The sequence below is a fragment of the Ciona intestinalis genome, chromosome 2 (assembly GCF_000224145.3).
Source record: "Ciona intestinalis chromosome 2, KH, whole genome shotgun sequence".
Taxonomy (NCBI): domain Eukaryota; kingdom Metazoa; phylum Chordata; class Ascidiacea; order Phlebobranchia; family Cionidae; genus Ciona; species Ciona intestinalis.
In genome coordinates this window covers 5,385,765-5,409,022 of record NC_020167.2, presented here as the reverse complement: position 1 = coordinate 5,409,022, position 23,258 = coordinate 5,385,765, and the positions used below count along the sequence as shown (strand labels likewise).

The 23,258-nt window shown below is 37.3% G+C and overlaps 1 protein-coding gene across 1 annotated transcript; it reads left to right on the top strand.

Annotated features, from left to right (window-relative positions):
* The first annotated feature begins 42 nt into the window (after window positions 1-42).
* On the top strand, window positions 43-23,106 carry LOC100175984 (polycystic kidney disease protein 1-like 2). Its single transcript, XM_026840649.1, has 46 exons — window positions 43-162; window positions 1,351-1,492; window positions 1,839-1,959; window positions 2,194-2,389; window positions 2,741-2,881; window positions 3,140-3,346; window positions 3,553-3,746; window positions 3,889-3,941; window positions 4,414-4,621; window positions 5,146-5,260; window positions 7,308-7,464; window positions 7,855-8,023; window positions 8,080-8,189; window positions 8,779-8,908; window positions 9,373-9,545; window positions 9,619-9,750; window positions 9,976-10,101; window positions 10,263-10,427; window positions 10,543-10,662; window positions 10,840-10,974; window positions 11,386-11,509; window positions 11,798-11,966; window positions 12,353-12,534; window positions 12,802-12,950; window positions 13,391-13,627; window positions 13,965-14,135; window positions 14,259-14,422; window positions 14,837-14,996; window positions 15,409-15,569; window positions 15,858-16,027; window positions 16,378-16,603; window positions 16,677-16,767; window positions 17,256-17,385; window positions 17,701-17,819; window positions 17,938-18,066; window positions 18,366-18,540; window positions 18,887-19,149; window positions 19,463-19,693; window positions 19,930-20,128; window positions 20,300-20,516; window positions 20,730-20,809; window positions 21,168-21,404; window positions 21,668-21,727; window positions 21,830-21,963; window positions 22,028-22,067; window positions 22,461-23,106. Exons 1-46 carry the CDS (start codon window positions 143-145, stop codon window positions 22,670-22,672), a joined length of 7,044 nt encoding a protein of 2,347 aa, XP_026696450.1. The 5' UTR covers window positions 43-142; the 3' UTR covers window positions 22,673-23,106.
* The last annotated feature ends 152 nt before the right edge of the window (window positions 23,107-23,258 follow it).

The following is a 23,258-nucleotide window of genomic DNA, read 5'->3' as shown; positions in this document are numbered from 1 at the left end:
GTGCAGCTGCATGCTGCAGTCGACTCTAAGGATCCCCAACTTGTATGCTTACCACTCTATACTTAACACCAACTGTTCATACCTGTGTGATAACAGTGCTGATGAAAACTGTACCATCATAAATGCAGATCCAAACAACAATATGAACCAGATAACTATTGCGTAAGTTTATTATGTCAACGTATCTCAATACTGAAAGTAAAAAACTTCAGCGATTTCATATAAAAGTTTATTATGTCAACGTATCTCAATACTGTAAAAAAACTTCAGCGATTTCATATAAACTGACATACCAACTCGTTGACTTCTGAAAGGGTGTCTGTAACACCTTAGCAAGCACTTTTAGAATAAACACAAAAAAGTTACCTTTAATTTTTATGACTCTATCAAATCCTAATAGCTAAAAACTAAGGCAATTGCTCCAACCCAGTGGTTACTAATGAGTTGTCAAAATTATCAGCCATACATAAAAAAATGAAAAAATTCAAAATAATAATTACCCACAAAGTAACACACATGGTAACTTGTAAGCTGACACGAGGTGTTAAACCCGTGTTACAACGAGTGTCGTTTTCCGGTCATGCAAGAATAAAGTAAGTTACAATACAATAGTTTGTTTTTTTTTCACCATATAAAAGTAATCATTTTTGTAGTAAAGTGTTCCTTGTGTTTTTGTCTATCCTACAATTGCAATAGATTGGAAATTCTTAAACAGTAACAAATTGTTCATGTATACAATAACGAACTCATAAGACAGTGGTTCTTAAACTGGGGGGGGCGCGATAAACTATAAAATAAAGTGTTATAACAGTGGTGTTCAAAAGGCTAAAACACGACGCATCAGGTAAAAGTTAAATTAAAAAAGCAAACATTTAGGCCTGTTTTTAAACCTCTTACACAAGCTAAATGATGAGGTGTCAATCCCTATTATGACGCAAATAATCGCCATGTGAATTGCTGTTATGTCGTAATTAATTGCCAGGCAAAACAATCGCTATTATGATGCAATGAATCCCTACTATTTCGTAACAAACAGTCTACCTGGCTAAGAAAAAAATGCTAAATATAAGGTTTAACTATAACGTAAACTGAACAGTTATTTGATTTCACTCCTGCGTTGATCGCGATAAAGTATTTTACGCAATTATACAGATACACTCAACCAAGGGGATGCGGTTTAAAGCATGTTCGATATGTCAGGTTTGGCTGTGGTGGATCATGGCTGAAATTAATTGAACACCACTGTGGTAACTTAACAAAAAAAGGGGGGACGCAAGTTTGTTGAGATCTTCATTGGGGGGCGTGCTTTAAAAAGTTTAAGAACCCCTGTCATAAGATATTTATCATCAGACACGATTACGACATGGAAACAGTGTTTGAAGTTGTGGCAAACGTTACTGACGGAAACTCATATGAAGTTAGCAAACTTGACATAGCAATCAATGAGAGGGGATGCATATATCCATCCATTAATATAGAAGATGAGGGAAAGGTTCATATTATTTAACATTCTTTAAAAAATTTATGTTTTAAAACATGTTTGTTGAATGAAATGGTTTTTTAGAAATGAAGAAATATACTTTGTATATAGTTTGTAACTCTATATAGTTGAACAATTTATTAATATAGGCTTGGTGCGATACACTTAAAATTATGTTATGTTTCCAATGGGCTGTTTCTGTTGATGGATCTGTATAACACTTGTTTATCATCAATACACACTTTCTCCAATCAGTTAGACATACTCAGTGGTAAAAATAAATAAGCATCTAATTTCTGTAACACCCTTAGTCATTTTTTTCTTGATTTTATTGACTCTTTTATTCTTGTATTTTTAGATCAAAATTGAACCAAAGAAAATATTCAAATCCAGCAAACTTCTGTTGTCTGCCACTCCTCTAATTATCTGCAATAACTTTCCTGGTGTTCGATTTGAATGGAACGCAATCAGTTATGCAGGTATGCGTTGTTGTGATGTTTATTTACTTACGTAATTTGTTTATACATTTTTTCTTTTTAAATTATTTTTTTAAATTTTTATAATCACTGCATGCAATTTAAAATTTTAACTGTAATTGCTTTTTTTATCTTTTTATGTATAGTTATTGCTCTAATACTCGTGTTTTTAATAATAAAGAGTCTACTGAACAAACAAAAATGTTTATTTTACGAACTGTGTTTCCTTCCTATCAGCGGACCACAAAACTCAGATCAATCAATTCCCACTGAGGGCTGTCGGTTCAGAGATACTCGTCCCATCGCTGACATTCGCAACTGGATTGTATAAGATTTCCGTGAAAATCGAATTACTAGATGAAGAACATGACTTGCAAGATGATGACTCAATCTATCTTCTTGTTGGACCATCCCCACTTGTTGCAAAAATCAGGTTAGCGAAAATTGAAAAATTAGAACTATAGACATAATGTGGTCTTTGGGTGTGGTAACGTATGTAGTGAAATATAGACTCTTTATTTGTATGTACCAAACTTTTATATTTTGGTCACTTTATTCGGTACAACTTTATAGTGGTCACAAAAAAATCATGCTACTAGTTCTAAATCCAAGCATCACCTCTTTCTTACTGAAACTATTTTTAATTGTGTATAGAAGGTAACTTCATACGTTATTATGTAGCTTAGTGAGTATTTTTTCATATTTTTGTTTATAAAATGCAACATTGGGCAAGATATGTATGTATCAATCATGCATGGTAAATATCCGTATCTTCTAATCACAGAGGCGGTGGTATGCGCACAGTCGGTGCAAAACGAATCGTTACGTGGGACAGCCTGAGTGAATCGTATGATCCAGATGTTCTTGGAGAAGAGCGAAACCGACTTGAATTCACATGGTTCTGCAAAAACTACACTGATGATCGGTAAGTAGGAATCACGGGGGCTTTGTAATCATTTTGCGGATCACAGATAAAATAATGTAACAATACATACACCTGCCATCCAATAGTATATGGTTATCTTAAGATGCAGCCTGGCTCAGAAAAAGGTATTTATTTTCGCATGGCAGGGCAGCGACTATTTTAGCCAAATTACGTGTGCCAATTAGAATGTATATAACTTTGTTGTTGTTTTTTTAAGCAAGGCTCACAATTCAAACAATTATTCTTTGCCACTTCCAGATTTCTCCCGTTAAGTGCTGGTAGCTGCATAGAAGACATGAACCAAGTAACATTCACACAACCTGGTGTGTTCAGCCTTAACACAAGCCTTTTGCACCTTTACAAGCAATATGAGTTTCGAGTCGTTGTGAGAAAGGGATCCCGTTCCAACGAGTTCAAGCAACAGATCACAGTCAAAGAGGGAGATCCTCCTGATTTCCACATCAAGTAGGGTCTGATTCTAACCAAAAAAATATTGTGCCTTTTAACAACAGTTCTTATCACGGATACATCTACCTTAATAGCCTGACTCGTCCGATAAAACCGAGCAGGGGATCCGTTTTCTTTTTTTGGTTATTGCTTTGGTTTTACTAAATTCATCAATGCAACTAATGTGATACCTGTTTATTTATTCACTCATAAATCGTTTGCAGTTGCGTGGACAACTGTAAGTTCAAGATGAATCCGACCCAAGCGCTTGCATTACGCGCTGTATGCGGCAACTGCAAGCTGCAGCGGAACCCCACGTACAAATGGCGACTATTTGAAGTTGTACCTCATGGTCAAGTGGGCGGAGGGTTATCATCCACTGGTGAAGAACCTACTTTACCTCCGCCTATCACCCAAGGTATATTCAAAACAATGGTTGTTATATACATGTAAAACAACAGTAAGATAATAAATATCAATTTAAAAAGTATTCTATACAAAACCTACGCCTTTTATACTAAACGGTAACTTAATCTTGTCATTCTAACTTTATATGACAGCCACTGTTGCACCGATGACTGAAACAGAAGAACGAGTGTCGCTCGTGGAGGTGGTAAGTTATGTGGTCTACAAATTAGAGAAAACTTATCTTAGTCTTGCAATAAATACAAAATGTCTTGATGTTAACAAGTATATGTATCAGTGTGCTTATAAGAAACCACACATTTTACAGCGCAACAGAGCGCATGGTGTGTATGGATGTGAGTACACCATGTATGTCTGGTGTATTGCGCTCACGTTATAACTAAACACTGGGCAACTGCATATTAATGCCCTACCATATGTGCCTGGTGCTGTGTAACAAAATACTCGTAATACACATTAAGCGTCGACGTCTTGTGCCCCCACATAAAATACCCAATAAAGTAGTAAGTATTTCACTGGTTGTTCTTACAATAGTGACTTAATTAAACCAGCACATCCACGTCGCTATGATCTTTAACCTGTTAACCAGTTTTAAAATGAACATTCCCAAAAAGTAGAGGGACACCGGTACACCAGCTATCTAAGTGTTAACATTTTAGTTTGACTGGGAAAACTCGACCACGACTGGTTCCGATACACCCATAGTTGTTCTGAACAAGCACACACTCAACGGTGGCAAGCGCTTTATTCTTCGAATGAATATTTCAATGGATGGCTTGGATGGAAGAGTCTTCAGTTACTCCGACTTTGTTTTTCTCACCAACTTACCTCCAAGGGATGGAATCTGTCAGACTGCTGAATCAATAGGTTGGTACAAATGAATATTTTAAAGCATGCCAACTAGGATTGTTTGTTTTTTTGTATAAGGTGTGTCCAATCTAATGATATTGGTTTGTTGAATTTTTTAAATGGCGCGAAGGCGTATAGGTCATAATCACATATACATGTCATAAAACACGCACAAGAAAAATAATGATACTGGAAAGCTCAATTCGCCTATTTACGTGAATAAAGAGGCAATAAGGCGTTTCCTTACAGGAAATTACGACATTATTTGACAACTTATGCCCAGAACAAAATCAACTAATACAGTCCAATACATCTTCAATGCAAAAACAGACTTTCAATATGATCTTTTTGCTGTATAATACGTAATAACTTTCCCATTTACATTGTGCACTTCGTGCTCTTTCATTAGAGCTATGCTCTCTTTTCTACTATTTGTTTAAATCAGTGGTTTACAACCTATGGATAATTAGATTATTTAAACAATCGTTTTTGATTACCATTCCAATAAACTACAGTAATGCACAACCTTATTTTCTTTAAAGGTAATTGCCACTCCTTCATCGCCATGCCGAACCAAAACTTATTCGGTGTTTTACACAAGAAGATACTTTCAAATGCGACTACTGACAAATGCAGTGAATATTGTTGTCTTACGAGGTATGTTTACCTTTTATACTTGGAAATAATGGCTGTTAGCGGTGTTCCGAACCTATTAATCTGTTGCACATATTTTTTGTAGTCGTATTCAAATTTGGACCGAATTTCCAATACCGGCATTAAAGGAGTTTACAGTTCATAGGAATGAGACGAAACGGGTTTTAAAGCTATAGGGTTGAAAAAAGAAGAATTATAGTAGGGCGGGGCAGACGGCACACCTTTAGCACATAATAACATAATATCCATATCCATATAGATATATATACGCACATAATATCCTAATATTCTGATCGTGTTTTAAACAATTAACAACAGTCTATGGAAGTCGTAAGGATATGGTTTTATAAATCTTTGAAAGTTCTTTGTTTACTAACATATGGTACGAGAAAATAGTTTTAAAAGTTGTGCCATCTTCCACCACCCTACTATACTACACATCTTGGAGCATGAATAAAAACTAAGAATTTTTGCGACAAGACAAAGTTTTGAAATGGTTCAGTTTATTAGCACACCAGCATATTTCCAGTATTCGACCTTGGCGTTAAGATTTTGTCCATGTTTTTATTTAACATGTCGAGCATTGTGACGCAAGAATTCCTTACTTCACGAACAATCAATCGTAGGCTGTGAAATTCTTTGACGTCGAGTTCCTGTAGGGCGTACACGTAGTCTTGTATTCCGGTATGCTTGGCGAATTTACCGGCGACTTCGGCGCGAGCGAGGTAGTACAGTGACAGTGCTTCCATAAAAGCCTGGCTTCCTGATTCCACACGACGGACCTCCTCAAGCACTTCACCTTGTACTTCGACACCGAAGTTATTTCCGTCTTGCATTTCAGGAACCTGTAATAATATATGGTAAAACAAATAAAGTAGTGTGGTGGGGGGATGGGAAAGCTTAAGCACACTATGGAAGGTATGATTTTATAAATCTTCGAATATTATTTGTTAACAACAACATGGGACGAGAAAATAGAATAAAAAGGTGTTTCATCTTCCCCACCCTACTATATTTGTTTTTTTACATTATGATGCGAAGAAGACAAACACATAAATTTAAAAAATCCTATTGATGTGACATGTGACTCTTTGGTTGCAACGTGACTGTCATTTGTAATTCAATGTGAAGGTCACTTATTTATCGGTGTGTGTCGGGACATCTACAGCTGTTATTATACCGTAGTTCAGGTTAATATAGACACGCCTACAACGGTGGCAGCGTTGAGTCTCGAACCGATATCCTCTAGTTAAGAGACGGGTACACTTGTACTATAGTGATAGACCACCGATATAATAATAGACAATATATTTGCCCCCAATTACCTGTAACTGCACCCATGCTCGCACAGTGTTGCAACATTCAACCACTGATCTTAATTCCGGTTTCAAAACGTCAATCATCCGATTTATGTGAGGGTTTGACTCGAGTTCCGTCGTTACGTCATCATCGCTATCACTACCTTCATCATCGCATTTAGTTTTGCTTCTAACTTTCCGTGGCGTCATAAATTTTGTCTTTTTTTGCTTCTTTTTCGGTGGCTCACTGGAGTCCTCCCCGTCAGAGTTCATAGGTGTGTAATATTGCTCTTCGTCGCTTTCGGATGCTTTTTTCTCGTTATTCTCTCGTTTCCGTTCTCTTTTCTCTCTCACTTCTTCCACGATTCTTTTACAACTCTCCTTAATAAAGCTGCGAACTTTGGCGAGAGCGTCTGGAGAAAAATCTTCTTTTGTGAGCATCTCATGAAACCTTCTGCAAACATCCGGAAGCTGGTCTTGAAAATTTCTGTTCGCTGCTTCAGTTAGACGAACATTAAAATCCTCCATTTTTGTATCTTAAGAAATTTATACCAAATGCAAATAATATATTACAAATTTGCTTTATCCTTTTTTGTTAACTATGACGTCATACACGCAATTCCTATACATTTCCTGGAGTTCAGCTTGTATACTTTTACATATAGAAACAAATTCGTTGTTGTTAAACCAATTACAGCAACTTAAATTAATACGTTGTACTTTACAATCCTAAACTTTCCGATTTTTTGCAGGGAATTCATGTGTCTATCCTTTTCCTATAATCCCGAGGCAGCGGCTTGCGTTTTATTCGATCGTAACAAGGACTCCCATGATGCAGAGCTTATATACGAATCCAGTGTAATTCACTATCAGAGGTTGTTTTACAGGGGTGGAGCGGTCGTAGACGAGGTGGGATTTACTATAAGTGTTCAGCTTTATTTGTCGTACACTCGCAGTGCTTGAAGTTTTACCCTTTAAGTAACAATTCTTATAATATTACGCATATTGTCGTCGGCCTCTGTTGTTCTATATGTTTTGTAAAATAAGTTTGCATGGTTTATAAGGTTCGTCAGAATAAAGTGTCATCACCAATAGCGGTCAATTTCCCGCTATTTTTGTACGAAACAATATTTGTATTGACGTTGTAGAAATTTTAAAATTAAGTCCCCCACTGTTGCTGCCCTATTTCACGAAAAATTCTGAAATTACTGTTTTCTCCATTAAAACCACAATCAGCCATAAAAATTAATGTAAAAAATAAGAACCGAATCGTCCCTTAACTCATATTTTGCGCCGAAGGTGGTATTCACGTGTAGCGAGTGGAAAGACGAAGGAGAGCTCTTGAATTACCCTGAAGAGGGCGGTAAAGCTCCTAAAACAAGCCTCACATACAAGTTCACCACTGTACCACAGGGCAATCAAACCAAAGGCCTTCTACTGTATTTTGGAAACGTCCAAACAACGCCCGGTAGTATACGCGTTTAAATCCCCTGTATGCTTTGAACTAAATATTTTCCTATGTAGGTATTTCAATGGCTTTGGGTGATCCAGGAAACAATTTTTTCGTTTCTGTAATTGCTCAGGTGTGCGACTCATACGGCGAATGTGCGCTTTCCAACATTATATATTTGCAGGCAAGAGCTGTGTTTTAGTTTAATCGTACAAGTCAGCGAAAAATTGTCCTTCATATTGTACTGTGGAGTAAGATGGAACACCTTTAGCACATAATATCCAAATATCCTGATCGTGTTTTGAATAATTAACAAGGGTCTATGAAAGTCCTGATGATATGGTTTTCTAATTTGTTGAATGTACTTTGTTTACTACCAAATCGGATAAGAAAACAAAATGAAAGATGTCCCATCTTCCCCCACCCTGCTATATTAATGTTTTCCGGTCTATTTTCAAAACAAACTTGTTACTCAGTGTACACACTTTCCACTGGTTCAGTAGTTTCCAACTTTTTTATCCTATGGACCATTTTAGTCGATATTCAATCTAATTTCCCTCTTTAAACTAATTTTGCTACGGCTCGTTTATAATAATATAAACATAAGTACTAAAATCCAAACTGAACTTTCTCTAATACCAAGCTGGGTGGTGAAAAATTCCCCTTGTTTTGTACATTACTGCACTATAGGTCATCACGCTTAGACGACCTATATTGTCTTTTTCGCCCCCCCCCCCGTTTTTTTCAATATTTAACACCATCTACACCCATAGATCGCTGCTCCAAGTTCAACGAACATGGGGTCTACCTTATCTGGCATCACGAGCGGTAACGGAAGCAAGCTTGCTATTTTATCCGACACCGGTAACAGCAAAGCTGCAGCCCAGCTTGTGCAGTCTATATGTGAGTTTAATATACGTTAAGTAATAGACTTTTTAATATAGATTGAAACCTGAAACGTCACAGAAGTCTATTTTTTTCTCACCTTTAAACGCAGTATAAATCATCAAGAATACAGCAACAGTTGTACCTTTCCTCTTAATGCCAGTAATGCGAATTATCATATTCGGCGCCTTAGCACAGTGGTTAGTAGTGGGCGTATGTGGCTTTGGACAAGACACTCAACTGTGCTCACTAATGGGTCATCTAAAATGTCAGTCATTCAGAAAAACACACCGACAAAGTTACATACGTGGTAACCCGTATATAAGCTGGCACGAGGTGTGCGAAACAGAACACCCTAGTTATAATGGGTTTTATTCTTTTATTTCTTATTCATTTATGTTTCATTATATAAAACAGACTAAAGCTGTTCAAGTAATAAACCCACGTAAAACCTGTACAAAACCTTTTTCCCCAACAAATAGCATCTCTCATTAATATGGATGATGACGTAAGCGAATCAATCTTCGGCAACCAGACGACTGTTGCATGGGTTACGACTGTTGCTCCAACCACTGTTTACATGACGACGGTCGCCTATGAGAACAGAACCAGAAACGGTACGGTTGGTGGGATATCTAGAGAGGAAAAAAGACATGTAAGAAAAAATGAACAATCGTCTGCAAGAAAAGTTGTTTTATTTCTTTCCTTTTTTGCGTTATACTTTCCAGCTTCGGTCTGACATAGTCAACGCTCTCTCTACTGCCTCGAGTGGTATTACGTCACTTGACAATCTGCAACAAATGACGAGTGCTATGACGTCAATCACAGAGAGAACTGACGAAATTGAACCAGCAGCTCAGGTGATTTCTTCCGACCAATCCTCTTATAATCATTATTCTTGATACCCTGCAAGATGCTCTGTGATTGTGCATCTATTGTCTATAGTACATATGGTGCGAAGTAGGATAGCCGTTTATAACGCCATGCAGAGAAAAACAAGAGAGCACAGCTGTAATGAATGAACACGTATAATAATTATCATAGATTTAATAAAACAAGAATAAATCGTAATAAATGCAATACAGCAACGTGCGAGCAACACCGTGCGGCATATGGCGGGGAGCCTCTCTTCGTTTTCAGAGGAATCGACCAAAGAGGATGTGACGTCAGCTGCGTCAAATATCGTTGGTTCGCTGGGAAGTGTTGCCAAGGTAACGATGTTTACGATTCTTTTTGAGGTGTTCGGGGCAGCGTTTGTTCGCGCAAGTGTATAGCCCGTGGTAGGCCTATGCATAGTATGTTAAATAATAAACTGGTATTGATATATGTTAGCTTTAAATTTTGTTTAAGCGCTCATATTGTTGTCATCCAGGCTTCCGAGACCGACATGAGCGAGCTTCAGAGTCAAATGATGCAGAGTTCGGATGTTGATTACTCCACTCTTGATCAGGAGGATCTTTCACCTGAAGAGCATGAATATTACAACAGAAGGAGATTGAAACAAGAGAAGAGAAGAGTCCGCAGGAGTGCTCTAGGAGTGAGTGTCGCCTAAAATATATATTTCTAACAAACCTATTTAAACAGAAACTTTGAGAAATGATTCCGATCGGCTCAGTACCTGTTTTTGCTTTTATTTAATGATATTTTCGTAGTCACAAGATGTGGTGGGAGATGCACTAGAGGCGATATCAAGCACAGCTAACGCGTTGCTGGGAAAGCAGATGGAAGGGGAACAACCTGTTGACGTCAGCAGCGATAGACTCGAAATGAAAGTTAGTTGAAAGCTTAATAAATAGTGGTATCCTGGAAAAATATCAAGAAGGTGTAAAACATGTGTAGCATTTAAGCCATTTGTGCTATCTAACATTCATACTACATTGACGTTTTCAGCTTGTTTCTTTATGCTTTAATATTCTACTTTACTCATGGTGTATATATGTGCCTTGCAGCTGGAGAAAACTTCACCTGCTTCTCTAAAAGATAAAACATTTGCAACAGACAGTGGAACGTCATTGAAATTACCTGATGCTACAGCATTGCTTGGTAGAAACGCATCAAATATAACTGAACCAGTGGATATGCAGGTATATCTTTATCCTATATAAAGTACGATGGGGGAAGATGGGATACCTTTCTATTCTATTTTCACGTCCCATTTAGTAGTTAACAAAGAACATTCAAAAATTATAAAACTGTATCCTGCCGGACGTTGGTAGTTGTTTAAAACACGATATGGATTTTTGAATTTTATACGTTAAATGTGTCCCATCTTACCCCAGGACACTATATAACAATTCGTATAAATTGTTTCTAAAGCGTATTTAATGATTAGTTTTTGTAATTAATATTACGATGTGTTTTTGGTTTTCCTCTAAATAAACTAAATCTAAGTTAAATAGAAATTTAAATAAAAATGATGGTAATTGCACACATAGGCTACAGCATTCCACAGATTTAAATTCTATTTCATAAAAAAAAAAAAACTTTTTTGACAGGTGACTGCGTTTAAGGATAACCCCTTTGGATTTGGGGATGACGCTGCGTTCATTAATTCTCCTGTTACAATGCTAAAAATAGGAGGAATGACTGAGAACAGTGGAGCAAATATGTCTGGTGATGGTACGAAAAAATTAGGTTAAATATTGGTTTAGCATGCTGGGTTAAGAATCGCCGTAATTGCATTTTTTTTAACGTCCCATTTGGTAGTAAACAAAGAATATTTCTAGAATTATATAACCTTATTCTTACAACTCTAAAGCTGCTATGTTTATTATTTTAAAAAATAGGTTAGAAAGTATGGTATGTTACTGTTCATTGTGCCTCAACCTACTAAATAACAAATTTTACAAAATATATATCGAAGTTTAACACTGTTGCAATAGAAATCTATATAAAAGCTGCTTACAGGAAGCAGTAACGGTGGCGTCGGGGTCTCCATACCAAGCAAATTCGATCCAGCAAGAGACATGGTCACTGTGGTTCGTTCCATTAACGATACAGGTCTCTCTATTAGTAAGTTTGAAGTCATATCGAAGAACAACGCCATTCTTATACTGCTTGAACCACACGACAGAAGGTAAGTGACTTTGGGCCATGGGGTAACAGGTGTATTAAAGTCATAGTGCGTGATGCATAGGACATAATGAACGAGCCAGTCATACCTTCGACACGAAACAACCGTTTTTGATAATTCAGTTTGGATAATCTATGTTTTGACTCATTAACCACTACACATGTACACATACTACGTCGCACAGTTTTACCAAAGACTTGGTATATAGTATATTGTGAACATTTTCGTATTTACACTGTCATACAGAGACTCCATGATGCATAAATATGCTTTGTAAATACTTGATTGTACTTTATAAATATTTTGTAGTATATACAGTTAACAGCTTCTTATGTTAATTTGTTATGTGTTATCAAACTTAACTCTAAAATATTGATTTTTTTATCAAGGGCGAAATTTGATGTCTATATTCGCCACGGATCAAAGCCTACTGACAAAATCTTCGACCACAAGTTTCGACTTCCTAAAAAAATCTGGCAAGTCGATGGTGATGAGGATTTGTTCAAGATCTTCATCAAGGAGGAGGACGTCGGAGGAGTCGGGGTCTTCTACATTGGTGTCCGAGATCATTGTAAGAATAGCTTTTGGGATAAACTGTATTAAGTCTAATAGGGTTTATTGACGCATTCTCATATCACAACCACTTTTAAGGATGAATGACCGACAAATGCCAGACAGATAAAGGAAAAAGGACGGGCACATAATTTGGGAGGGGCATCACTTAGATAAAATATCAACTAAAACAATCTACTTTAATTATATGAAAAGCTTTAAGAAAATTAATCGTCTTTGCTTTGGAATAAACTATACTTTCGTTGAACACAAATCATTGTTTTAGTGAATATTTCGTCAACCGATCATAGTAGAGTAAGACGGCGAAGATCAGTTGAGTTTATCAACTCCACAACTTATCACATCCTAATTGCTACTCCTGGGTGTAGAAGGTTTGATGAGAAGACAAAAGCATGGACTGGTGATGGATGCTTAGTATGTTCAATTAGATTATCCAAATTATTCTCTACCTATGTTATCTCTAATATTTTAAATGAATAAATGTAACTTATTTACCCTCGTGTTGCGACGGCAGTCGTTACAACACGGATGTTTGGTTTAAAACACCTCGTGCCCGCTTACGAGTTACCACGTATGTAACTTTGTCGATGTTTATGTTTTGAAACACCTGACAATTGACAATTTAAACAACCAATTCGTGACCAGGTTGGAGATTTTAATTAATAAAGTTTCCTACTCAAAGGGAGTTTGTGGTAAAGAATTATAGAAAGGGGTTCTTGGGGAGAATTATTAATAAATTTCAGGTTGACTTGGAACCGCCGTCGATATACACATTTTATGCTGTTGTATGTAGTAATTATACTGTAACAATGGATTTAACTATTTACCACCTACAATACCAAATTACCACGTAGGTTGACGAACGCAGCACCCCAGAAGTTACGGAGTGTGTTTGCACGAAGTTGAGTCCGACGTCCATTTTCAGCGCAGAGTTCTTCGTTCCACCGAACACCATCAACTTTGCTACGGTGTGGGCAAAAGTTAACATAGCAGATAACCCTGCTGTATTCTCCACAGTAATAGCACTGGTGTGTATATATATACTTATGCTGATATGGACGACCAGAATGGACAGGCGCGACGCACAAAAGGTTGGTGCCATTAATATTATAGTTTATACAGGCCACGTAGGAAGTATGCTTGTTTTATACCATTTTTTATCTACTCACATATTTTCTGTAAATGTGGATTTGACTTTTTAAAACGTGAATGGATCAATATAGTTCCTGCATGCGGGAGCAACAATAGTCTTACACTCATTTTCACATTTCTATACACCTCGTGTCCGCTTACGATTTACCACATACGTAACTACCTTACAGACCAACGATAGTGTTACGCACGTCGTTTCCTATTATATACACCTCGTGCCCACTTACGATTTACAACATACGTAACTCTTTCATTTGCATGAGAATTACTTTACAGTGGAGTTTGAAATCTACGGTGGACAACCGCAAAGAAGATCGCTACCTTTACCAAGTAACAGTCTTCACTGGACACAGCCGCAATGCTGCGACCCAATCCCAAGTTTCGTGCATCATATTCGGGGAAAATGGAAAGAGTAAAGTTAGAAGGCTAGCAACGCACGAAACACAAGTAGGAAAGCTATGTACTAAAATAGTAAAGTTTTAAGACATTGCCGCATAATACATATAATGTTTAAGTTTGCTATCGATTTTTTGTTGTTTCTTTCGAGTTTTTAGTTAAACTTCATTACAGAATCCATACACGCGGAGCAGTGTTGTACATTTTCTTCTTCGTGAACCCAAATGTTTGGGCCCACTTACGCATTTACATATATGGCATGACAACAATGGCAAAGGTGATATGAGAAGTTGGTATTTGGATCAAGTTGTTGTACAGGACGTACGGACTGGGAAAAGGTGAACACTGCTGGTGGTAAAATATGTTTGCAAATCAACTGATTTATTTTAACTGACAATTTCTATGTGAAATATCACTAATACAAAAGCCAGTTATGAAAACGGAACACAGGTTTCTGCATAACAGATGTTAGCCGTTATTGCGCTTGTTAGATATTATTACCGGTCTTAGATGATATATTCAATAAAGTATTGCGGGGAAAGATGGAACATCTTTTTATTCTATTTTCTCGACGCGTTTGGATGTAAGCAAAGAACTTTCAATGAATTATAAAACTATACTCACGACTCACATAGGCCGTTGTTAACTGTTTTAAACGATCAGGAATCAGGATGTTTGGATATTACGTACTATATATGAAAAGTGCAAGTTAATATAATGTAGGTAAAACTGTTAATTTTTTCTTCGCACAGATTCTTTTTTATCTCCGACCAATGGCTGGCTGTTGATCACGACGATGGTAAAGTAGACAGAGTCCTACCGGTCGCCACCCCGGAGAACATGTCTACCTTTCATCGACTTTTCGTATCCACAACAACTCAAAAGTTTACCGAAGATCATTTGTGGATATCGGTATGATTAGAATGAATGAAATGAATGTGACCTACTTTATCCTCGCGTGTGGCCGGAAAACAACAGTCGTTAAAAACGAGTGTTCTGATTCATACACCTTGTGTTACGAGTAACCATACGTATGTTACTTTGTGGGTGATTGTTTTTCTTTTTTTATGTGCGACTGATAATTTTGACAACCCCTTAGTGACCATTGCGTTGGAGCAATTGCCGTTAAGTATTGTGACCAAGGACACATAGGCTCACAATGGTAGCAGGACACCCACAATAGTATAGCATTAGCTAAATATCTGTTTTATGCTACTACTTTTAACCGATAGTGAACTGTTAGCAAATTATTAGTAAACCTCAGCTTATAGGTTTGTATGATGTTTCGTATTAGTACAGAATTTTAATTTCATTGTGTTTCCAGCTTTTTTACCGACCAACCAAGTCTAACTTCACACGAACGCAGAGATTATCATGTTGTGCAGCACTGCTTTTCATGACAATGATAGCGAACGCCATGTTCTTTGAGCGAGGTTCTAGTTCTGCTAAAACCGGAACGACTGGCTTAAAAGTTGGGCCGTTTACGTGAGTGTTAAGAAAGCTGCCATGGCACATAGTAATTAAACAATTTAATATGGGACTTACGCATATATATTTTTTAACTGTTTAATATAGGACTTACACATATAATTTTTTTAACTGTTTAATATAGGATTTACACATATAGGACCATTAAAATTGGCTCCTATAAGGCCTAAATTAAAGTGAGTCCGAGGTAGAAAGTTGCTGTTTATGATAAGATGTTCTAAGTGTTGCTAGGCGCGGGAAAGAAAATAACGTCGCCGCTAATTCGTGTTAAAACGTACGTTCCAGCATATCCCCGCTTCAAATATGGACAAGTTTCTGCAGTACGTTGATGGTTGTACCGGTCACTACCATTGTGATGCTGCTGTTTAAAAAATCAAAAACAAAAGAACAATCTCGTATCGATAAGGAAGAGAAAGAAGCTCTAAGACAACAAGTTAACAAGTTTAACAAAAAAGGTATTTTACTTTGTATGAATGAATGTAACTTACTTTATTCTCGCGTGGCTTGAAAACAACAGTCGTTATGACACATGTGTTCATACACCTCATGCCAGCCTATGAGTTACCATGTATGTTACTTTGTGGGTGATTGTTTCTTATTTTGTTTAAGACCGTGTTTATCAGCTTGAACCGACGAAAATTTAGAAAGGGGGTGACTTGTGCTTTCCACATGCTTGTGGCCACACTTTTGCCGCTTTGCATGCAATCTATCTGTGTGTATACCCCGTGGTACAGGCTTAAAGTGAATATATGCGACTGTTGGTACATATTCAGAGCATTGGTATGCTCAATAACTTATGTTTCAGTGAAGGCACACAGCAATGCGGCTTCTTTGCCCGAACCGTCAGATTTAGTCGGATGCGAGGCGGTATACAAGATAAACGAGGATGGTACAATCAACGCCAAACCGAACATAGGTGCACAAGATGCACCAGTTCCTCCTTCACAATGGCCCCATTGGTGTGTCTACATTGCGTGGACATTGACATCCGTGGCTGTGATCTTGTCAGGGTTTTTCTCTATTATGTACAGGTAATAAATGACGCAAAGAGCCCACCCACGTTACGAGTTTACAGGTTAACTAAGTTATATTTATTATACACAGTTTCGAATGGGGCAAAGATAAGGCGAACCGATGGCTTAGTAACATGATGCTTTCATTTTGGCAATCTGTCTTCATTGTTCAACCGATTAAGGTGATTACCATAGCCCTCCTAATGTATAACCTAACTGTGTAAACCAATAACGCATAATAATATTATCATCCAACTACTTTAAACTGGTGTAAACTATAATTACAAATAATAATAGTATAGTAGGATGGGGGAAGATGGGACACCTTTTCATTCTATTTTCTCGTATATTCTGGTAGTGAACAAAGAACATTCAAAGAATTATAAAACCTTGTCCTCGCGACTTTCATAGACCGTTGTTAATTGTTTAAAACACGATCAGGATATTTATATATTTTGTGCTAAAGTTGTCCCATCTTCCCCCACCCCACTATATCATCTATAATTATAAGTTCTTAGCTGTCCATGCTAATATTTACGGAGTAATATGTTTTAGTTACATCCATTGCGAAGAGCATCGAACGAGTAATGACACTGTTTGATTTAAAACAATTCCATTTCACTTTGAAGCATTTAGTTGTCTTTTATTAACGCTTGTGTGTATCGTGCAGGTTGTTCTGCTTTCCATGTTCGTGGCTACCATCGTAAAAAAGCCAGACCAGCAAGCACTGGATTCGGTAGAAGCTAGGGAAGTTAGAGAGGCTGAGAGAAACTTTATCAACTTATGTGCCAATGATATCGGTAAGAAGTGGACAATGACTGTAATAGTAGGCTAGTTATCGCTCGCCGTGAGCATCTATCCTTGACCAAGCTGACATATGAGGATCTCCCATCCATTACCATTAAAGTCATTGTAGCCTACCATCGGGAAAGTGGTATTATTAAACATCTGGTTAGGTCCATGCGGTAGCAACTTGGGTGTTCTGGTAATGGGTCAGTTCTGGTCTTAATCTCAGGCCCCGTGTCGTGTCACGCTGTAGGACCTTATTTATGTAGAATAGAATAACATTTTTTCAACCGTAGATATATATACTTATTTTGCTTTTCTGCACATAGAATCGGAGATGCAGGAAAAGGAAGCAGTTGCTCCTCCGAAACCTCCAAGTAAGAAGAAGTTGCGAAAAGCAAGAAAACTTCGAGAAAAAGAGAAGGCCATGTCTCAAATTATTTGGGAGGTTAGTATGGTCGATAATGTTATCAATGCCTATTCAGTGATTACGCAGAATAAGTAGATCTATTGTTTGTTTTTTAGTGGTAACCGGAAAGCCAATACAAATTAAATCTGTTTTATAGGTCATTGCATATTTCTTCTATATCATGATTCTTCTTTTCCTTTGTCATGGAAACCGTGATTCAAAAGGACACAGCATCAACAATCATATTAAAAAAACATTTTCAAGTTCTACGTTTGGTTTAAACACAGTAAGTTTGCTTGAATGTTTTGAAAATATAGCAGGGTTGCAAAGATGGGACACCCTTTTATTTCATTTTCTCATCCAATTTGATTGTAAACAAAGATCATTCAAAGAATTATAAAACGACTTTCGCAGGCCGTTGTTAATTGTATAAAACAGGATCAGGATATTATATGTGCTAAAGATGTGCTGTCTTCCCCCGCCCTAATATATTAATCTACATTAAGCTTTAGTCTCGTTTTTTTTTTAAATATAAAAAAAGCACTTTTGTAACTACCTTGTGTTCTAATAAAAATTTGCTTACAGGTTTCTTCGGTAGAGTATTTTTACCGCTTCGTAAACCAGACACTGCTACCAAACCTTTACCCCAACCTTTGGTACAACGGTGATAAGAAATCGTGGCGAGATCGTAGCTTTCTTACAGATGAGCAATCATACCGGGTCGGACCGGCAAGATTGCGACAAATCAGAGTGAACGAACGTAAGTTTTATCAGTCGCAAAAATACCACCGTGGATGGCTACGCCTTGGCTAGGGCCGAATGTAGTCGTAAAGCCATAGGTTTATTATATTTCACATAATAATATAATAATAGCTTTGTTTGTTTTTTTGATTACGGTAGCAAAGATTAAGAAATATTTTAAACGGAAAGACAGGATATAGCCACAAAACAACAGTTGTTAAAACACCCTTACAGTTAAAAAAGTATTTACATTAAATTGAAAAAAGACAAGCCGTTGTTTAATTGATTTCAATTTAAACTTCTAATAAAAAAACAAAAGTGGGCGTAGAGACGGATGTAAACTTTAATGTACTTTTTTATTACAGATCAGTGTCCAATGGTCGCTGCTGGGCAACGGCGATGCAGAGGTCACTTCCAATTCTTCGATGAGGAGACTCGAAGTTTCGCTCCTGGGTGGCGGCCTCTACCGAACATCACAATACCCCCTGATGATGAAGTTGACGAAGACCCGAGCGAAGGGGCTTGGCGTCATCAAACTTGGATGGAAATGAGAGGGGTACCGTTTGTTGGGTCGCTTGCTGTGTACCCAGGCGGTGGTTACTCTGCAGAATTAGGAGTCAATTTAGAGGTACCTATATATTAACCTATGTTGCCTTTACATATTAGTGCTTACTTATATTTTGGGTATGAATCGCTCGACCGAAAGTCCAATACTGAATATTCCCTTCTTGAATGAACATTTAAGTTGAGTTTAAACAATTAAGCCTTGGTACGAGCTCCTATACTCGTATCAGTAATACCAATTTATGTTACAACTTACTTTGATATTGTTGCAATTCTACATTTAGTGCGTGCAAAAGGTGCTGATTTCGCGAGCCAAGAGGTGTGTATTATTCGGTTTTAAAGAACAACCATTAATATTTTCCTGTGTTCTTTTCTAGACAGGAAAGTTGGTGATGGATGCCTTGTATAAAGACGCGTGGGTGGACGAACAGACGAGAGCTGTATTCTGCGAGTTTACCGTTTACAACCCGAACGTAAACTTGTTTACAAGCGTTCTTATGGTGGTAGAATTTCCTCCGGTGGGTTCAGCTGTCACAATGGAGTCTATTATGACGTTCCGACTCTACCAATACCTGGGGGCATACGGTGTACTAATGGTACTCGCTCAGGTAAATTGGTGTAGGCCTAATTGTAAACTGAGGTACATTACATTCGTTGAATCCTTTTTGACATTTACGCCATTCTAAAAAACGGTTTTCATAGTACTCATTTGATGGTATTATGAATACAGGTATATACTTAGTAAAACAGCTATTTTTCACATTTTGAAACAGCTTAAGTCGGAAATGCTGCATTAAAATTATGTAGCAACAAATGCATGTTGTAAAGAAGGATTCCTCTCCAGGTGATTTTCTTCCTGCATCTTCTAACGACCACAATTAACTTCGTCATCCGGATCTTCCGACAACGTCGTCTCCTCTTCAACGATCCTTGGAATTATTTCGACTTCTCGATCATCGTGATGGAGTGGACAGTCACTGGACTCTACATCTTCCAGCTCGTCGTCTCCGCCTCCACACTCCGGATCTTTCACGAGAACAAAAGTGAGTACATTTTCACAGTAAAAAAAATCTTCGTAAGCACCTAAAAATAAATTGCTATGAAATTAGATTACTCAAAGTAAATATTTATCATCCCTTCTGTTCCGTCAATAAAGTCTTTCATTTTTTTTTAATTTAACCTTGTTTTCCACATCTTTGTCTCACCTGCTGCAGGAAAGTTTGTCAATTTCCAACAAGTATCAACGATCGACATGATGGTGGCGACGACCCTCGCACTCTCTGCTTTCTTTGGAATCATTCGATTTCTAAAACTGCTTCGCTTTAATCGGAAGATTGGAATGCTGACTTCGGTTCTCAAGAACAGCGCCCGACAGTGGCCAGGTTTCTTCGTCATGGCGCTTGTTTTCTTCATCGCATTTATACACATCGGGTAAAAACAGTTTCTTAACTAATATTAACATTATAATTATTTGATCACTGTTAGCAACAGGTTATCCTACATTTATTGCAGTATTACACCACGGGAATTTTCGTAAACTCCATAACGAAGTGTTTTAATATAAAACGTTGTTATGTTTGCGTGTTGTTACTTCTTCATACTCATCTTAGTTACCACTTAACACATAATCATAACTTTGCACAGTTACCTCGTTTTCTGTCCCTTCCTGGAAGGCTTTAAAAACGTGATTCAATCAGTGGAGACAATGTTCGGTACAATGATGGGTGAGTTTGTTGTGGTTAAAATACATGGATGCCAATCTGGTAAACCATTATTTTAAATGTCCTCCCAGAGACGCACATTACCCATCATTGTATATTGTGGTTAAAGGAATGCACTCTACTTGTTTGCTATACGGCGCCGTATGGTGGGAGTGTAGACGGGACACCTTTAGCACATAATATTCAAATATCCTGATCGTGTTTTAAACAATTAACAACGGTCTATAGGAGTCGTGAGGATACGGTTTTACAATTTATTAAACGTTCCTCCTTACTGTAAAACGGGACGATAAAATTAAAAAAGCTGTCCCATCTCCCCCACCCTACGTTTAAGTATTTTTATGTACTTATAAAATTTCAGGCCGACCTTTGTATGAAAATTTGCGCAATCATTACCGAGTATTTGGACCCATCTTCTACTTCATCTTTTGCTTCACGTCTGCCTTCATTATTCTTAACATCTTGATTGCAATCATTAACGAGTCGTACGGGATGACATTGGAAGCCATCAACTCACAAAGCAACCAGTATGAGATCGTCGATTTTATGATGCAGAGATTCACCAAGTGGTCTGGCATACAACTCGGAAACCCCGTTGGTAAGTAATACTAACAGTTTGTCAATCATCAATGTAGGTGTCAGTTGGTGCCTTCGTATGCACAATCGGAATACAGCGGCTACTACTTAAAGTGGGTAATAAAAGACTGTTAGTTCAATTTATCGAGTGACGGAAAAGGGTGCGTAAAAGTATAAAAGTAGTACAGCTGTTATAAATATCCAAAGTACTCAGTTGCTTCTATTTTAATAGGTAATAAAAAAAGATAAATTAACAAGAATTAATCAACCGCTACTTTATTCCAGAGAGAAAGGTCCGTCCAGCGCCAATATCACCATCTAAAGTACCACTTCCGCCTTTACCTTGTAAGTTGTACAGATACACAGTCAATTCAGCTAAGCCTAAACTTGGCCTATAGCAATTAAGTTCATACATTCAAATACATGTGATTTTACTATGTTAAACAGACAAGATTGAGCATACGTATGGTTCACATCTGCTTAACTTTCAAAAGAATCTGGATAAGCACGTGTACGACCTTGAATCGAAATACAATAAATATCTCAGCATCGAAGAGTTTCGGGATCAAGTACTAGGAGAGGTGATAAAATAAAGCATATGTAATATCTCTATTAACTCGGTAATTAATATTTGGTGCATTACAGATGGCAAAAGTATCGAAACGAAATAATGGAGTACAAAGTGGTAAGTAACTGAGTTGAAGTCGAAAACAAAACTATTTACGGTAATGTAGCATCACGCCGAAATTAACAAGTTTGATAAAAATACTAAACCCGCAAGTTGGATTTGTAACAATTGTTACGGAAACTGTGTTAGCGCTTGTAGTCGAATGCTCAGTTCCTGCTTTTGTCGATTGCTTGCCGCATATATTTTTAATATTGCGTCTTGGACAATGGATTTCTTTAACGGTAGGCTATATACCCAATATAGTGTTCGTTTTTATTCAAAAATATCTGACAGTTGTATGCTCTCATTTAAAACAAAATATATTATTTTTATTCTGTTTTGCTTCATAGGTTTAAAATTGTTGTTGAAAGGTATAAATACTCGTTTAACGTTTCGCACCGTCATTTGTAGGACTTGTCCGCCAACGTTATCAATCCATAAAACGTTCTGAGCGAAGCAGGTCCATGACGATGAACCAGACATCCAGTTTGCGGACCTCACCAAACGGAGATTGGTCTGCTGCGGGTTCACTAACATCAAGTCAAAGTGCTTTGGGACAAAATAACAGCAGATTGAGTAACAGCTCTTCAAAACCGTCCGTTAATGTTAATTTAAATCTTTGAAATTTGTTGTTGTAATTTCACCACGGCATACCAGCTGTGTTTTATTGTAATAGGACCGATGTATTTATATATCTTAACATTGTGAGCGACTGCGGCATCTGTGCCATATTGTAAAGTTCAATCACTTATTGGTAACCGTAGTTCTGTATATTTGCTGTAAGATGGTTCTGTATCTTAGCGTTCAATGTAAACATTAACATCGCTGTTTTAGGTGGCAGAGCAATTCAATCATATACAAAAACGTTCATTGTAACAATTTTTATGTGAATGCTGTATTTCCGAATCTTTGTTAACAAACAATTTAAAAAGTAAAATAAATGTTGTTAAAAATGAAAAAAAAAATATTGTCGAAAAGACTAAGAGGGTATTTCCCTGTAGGGGATGCGCTATTTCGCGCATGGTTTGCTTTGCTATTAATTTACAACACGATTTTTGTGGACATACGAATGATGATTAGAGAACAGAAAGTAGTTGTCAAAACACAGTTATACATAGGACTCCGTTGTGGTTAGCACTTGATCTAAGTTTGTGGGGGTATGACCTGTGAGCTTGTGTGGTTTTGAATGGTTGAGCTTAAGAGCCACGA

Excerpts from the sequence above, each read along its gene's own strand:
- LOC100175984 (XM_026840649.1), top strand. The coding sequence starts at position 143 with ATGAACCAGATAACTATTGC. Across the intron at positions 14,997-15,408 it reads AAGATCATTTGTGGATATCG|CTTTTTTACCGACCAACCAA; the intron begins GTATGATTAGAA and ends TTGTGTTTCCAG. Across the intron at positions 18,541-18,886 it reads ACAAATCAGAGTGAACGAAC|ATCAGTGTCCAATGGTCGCT; the intron begins GTAAGTTTTATC and ends TTTTTATTACAG.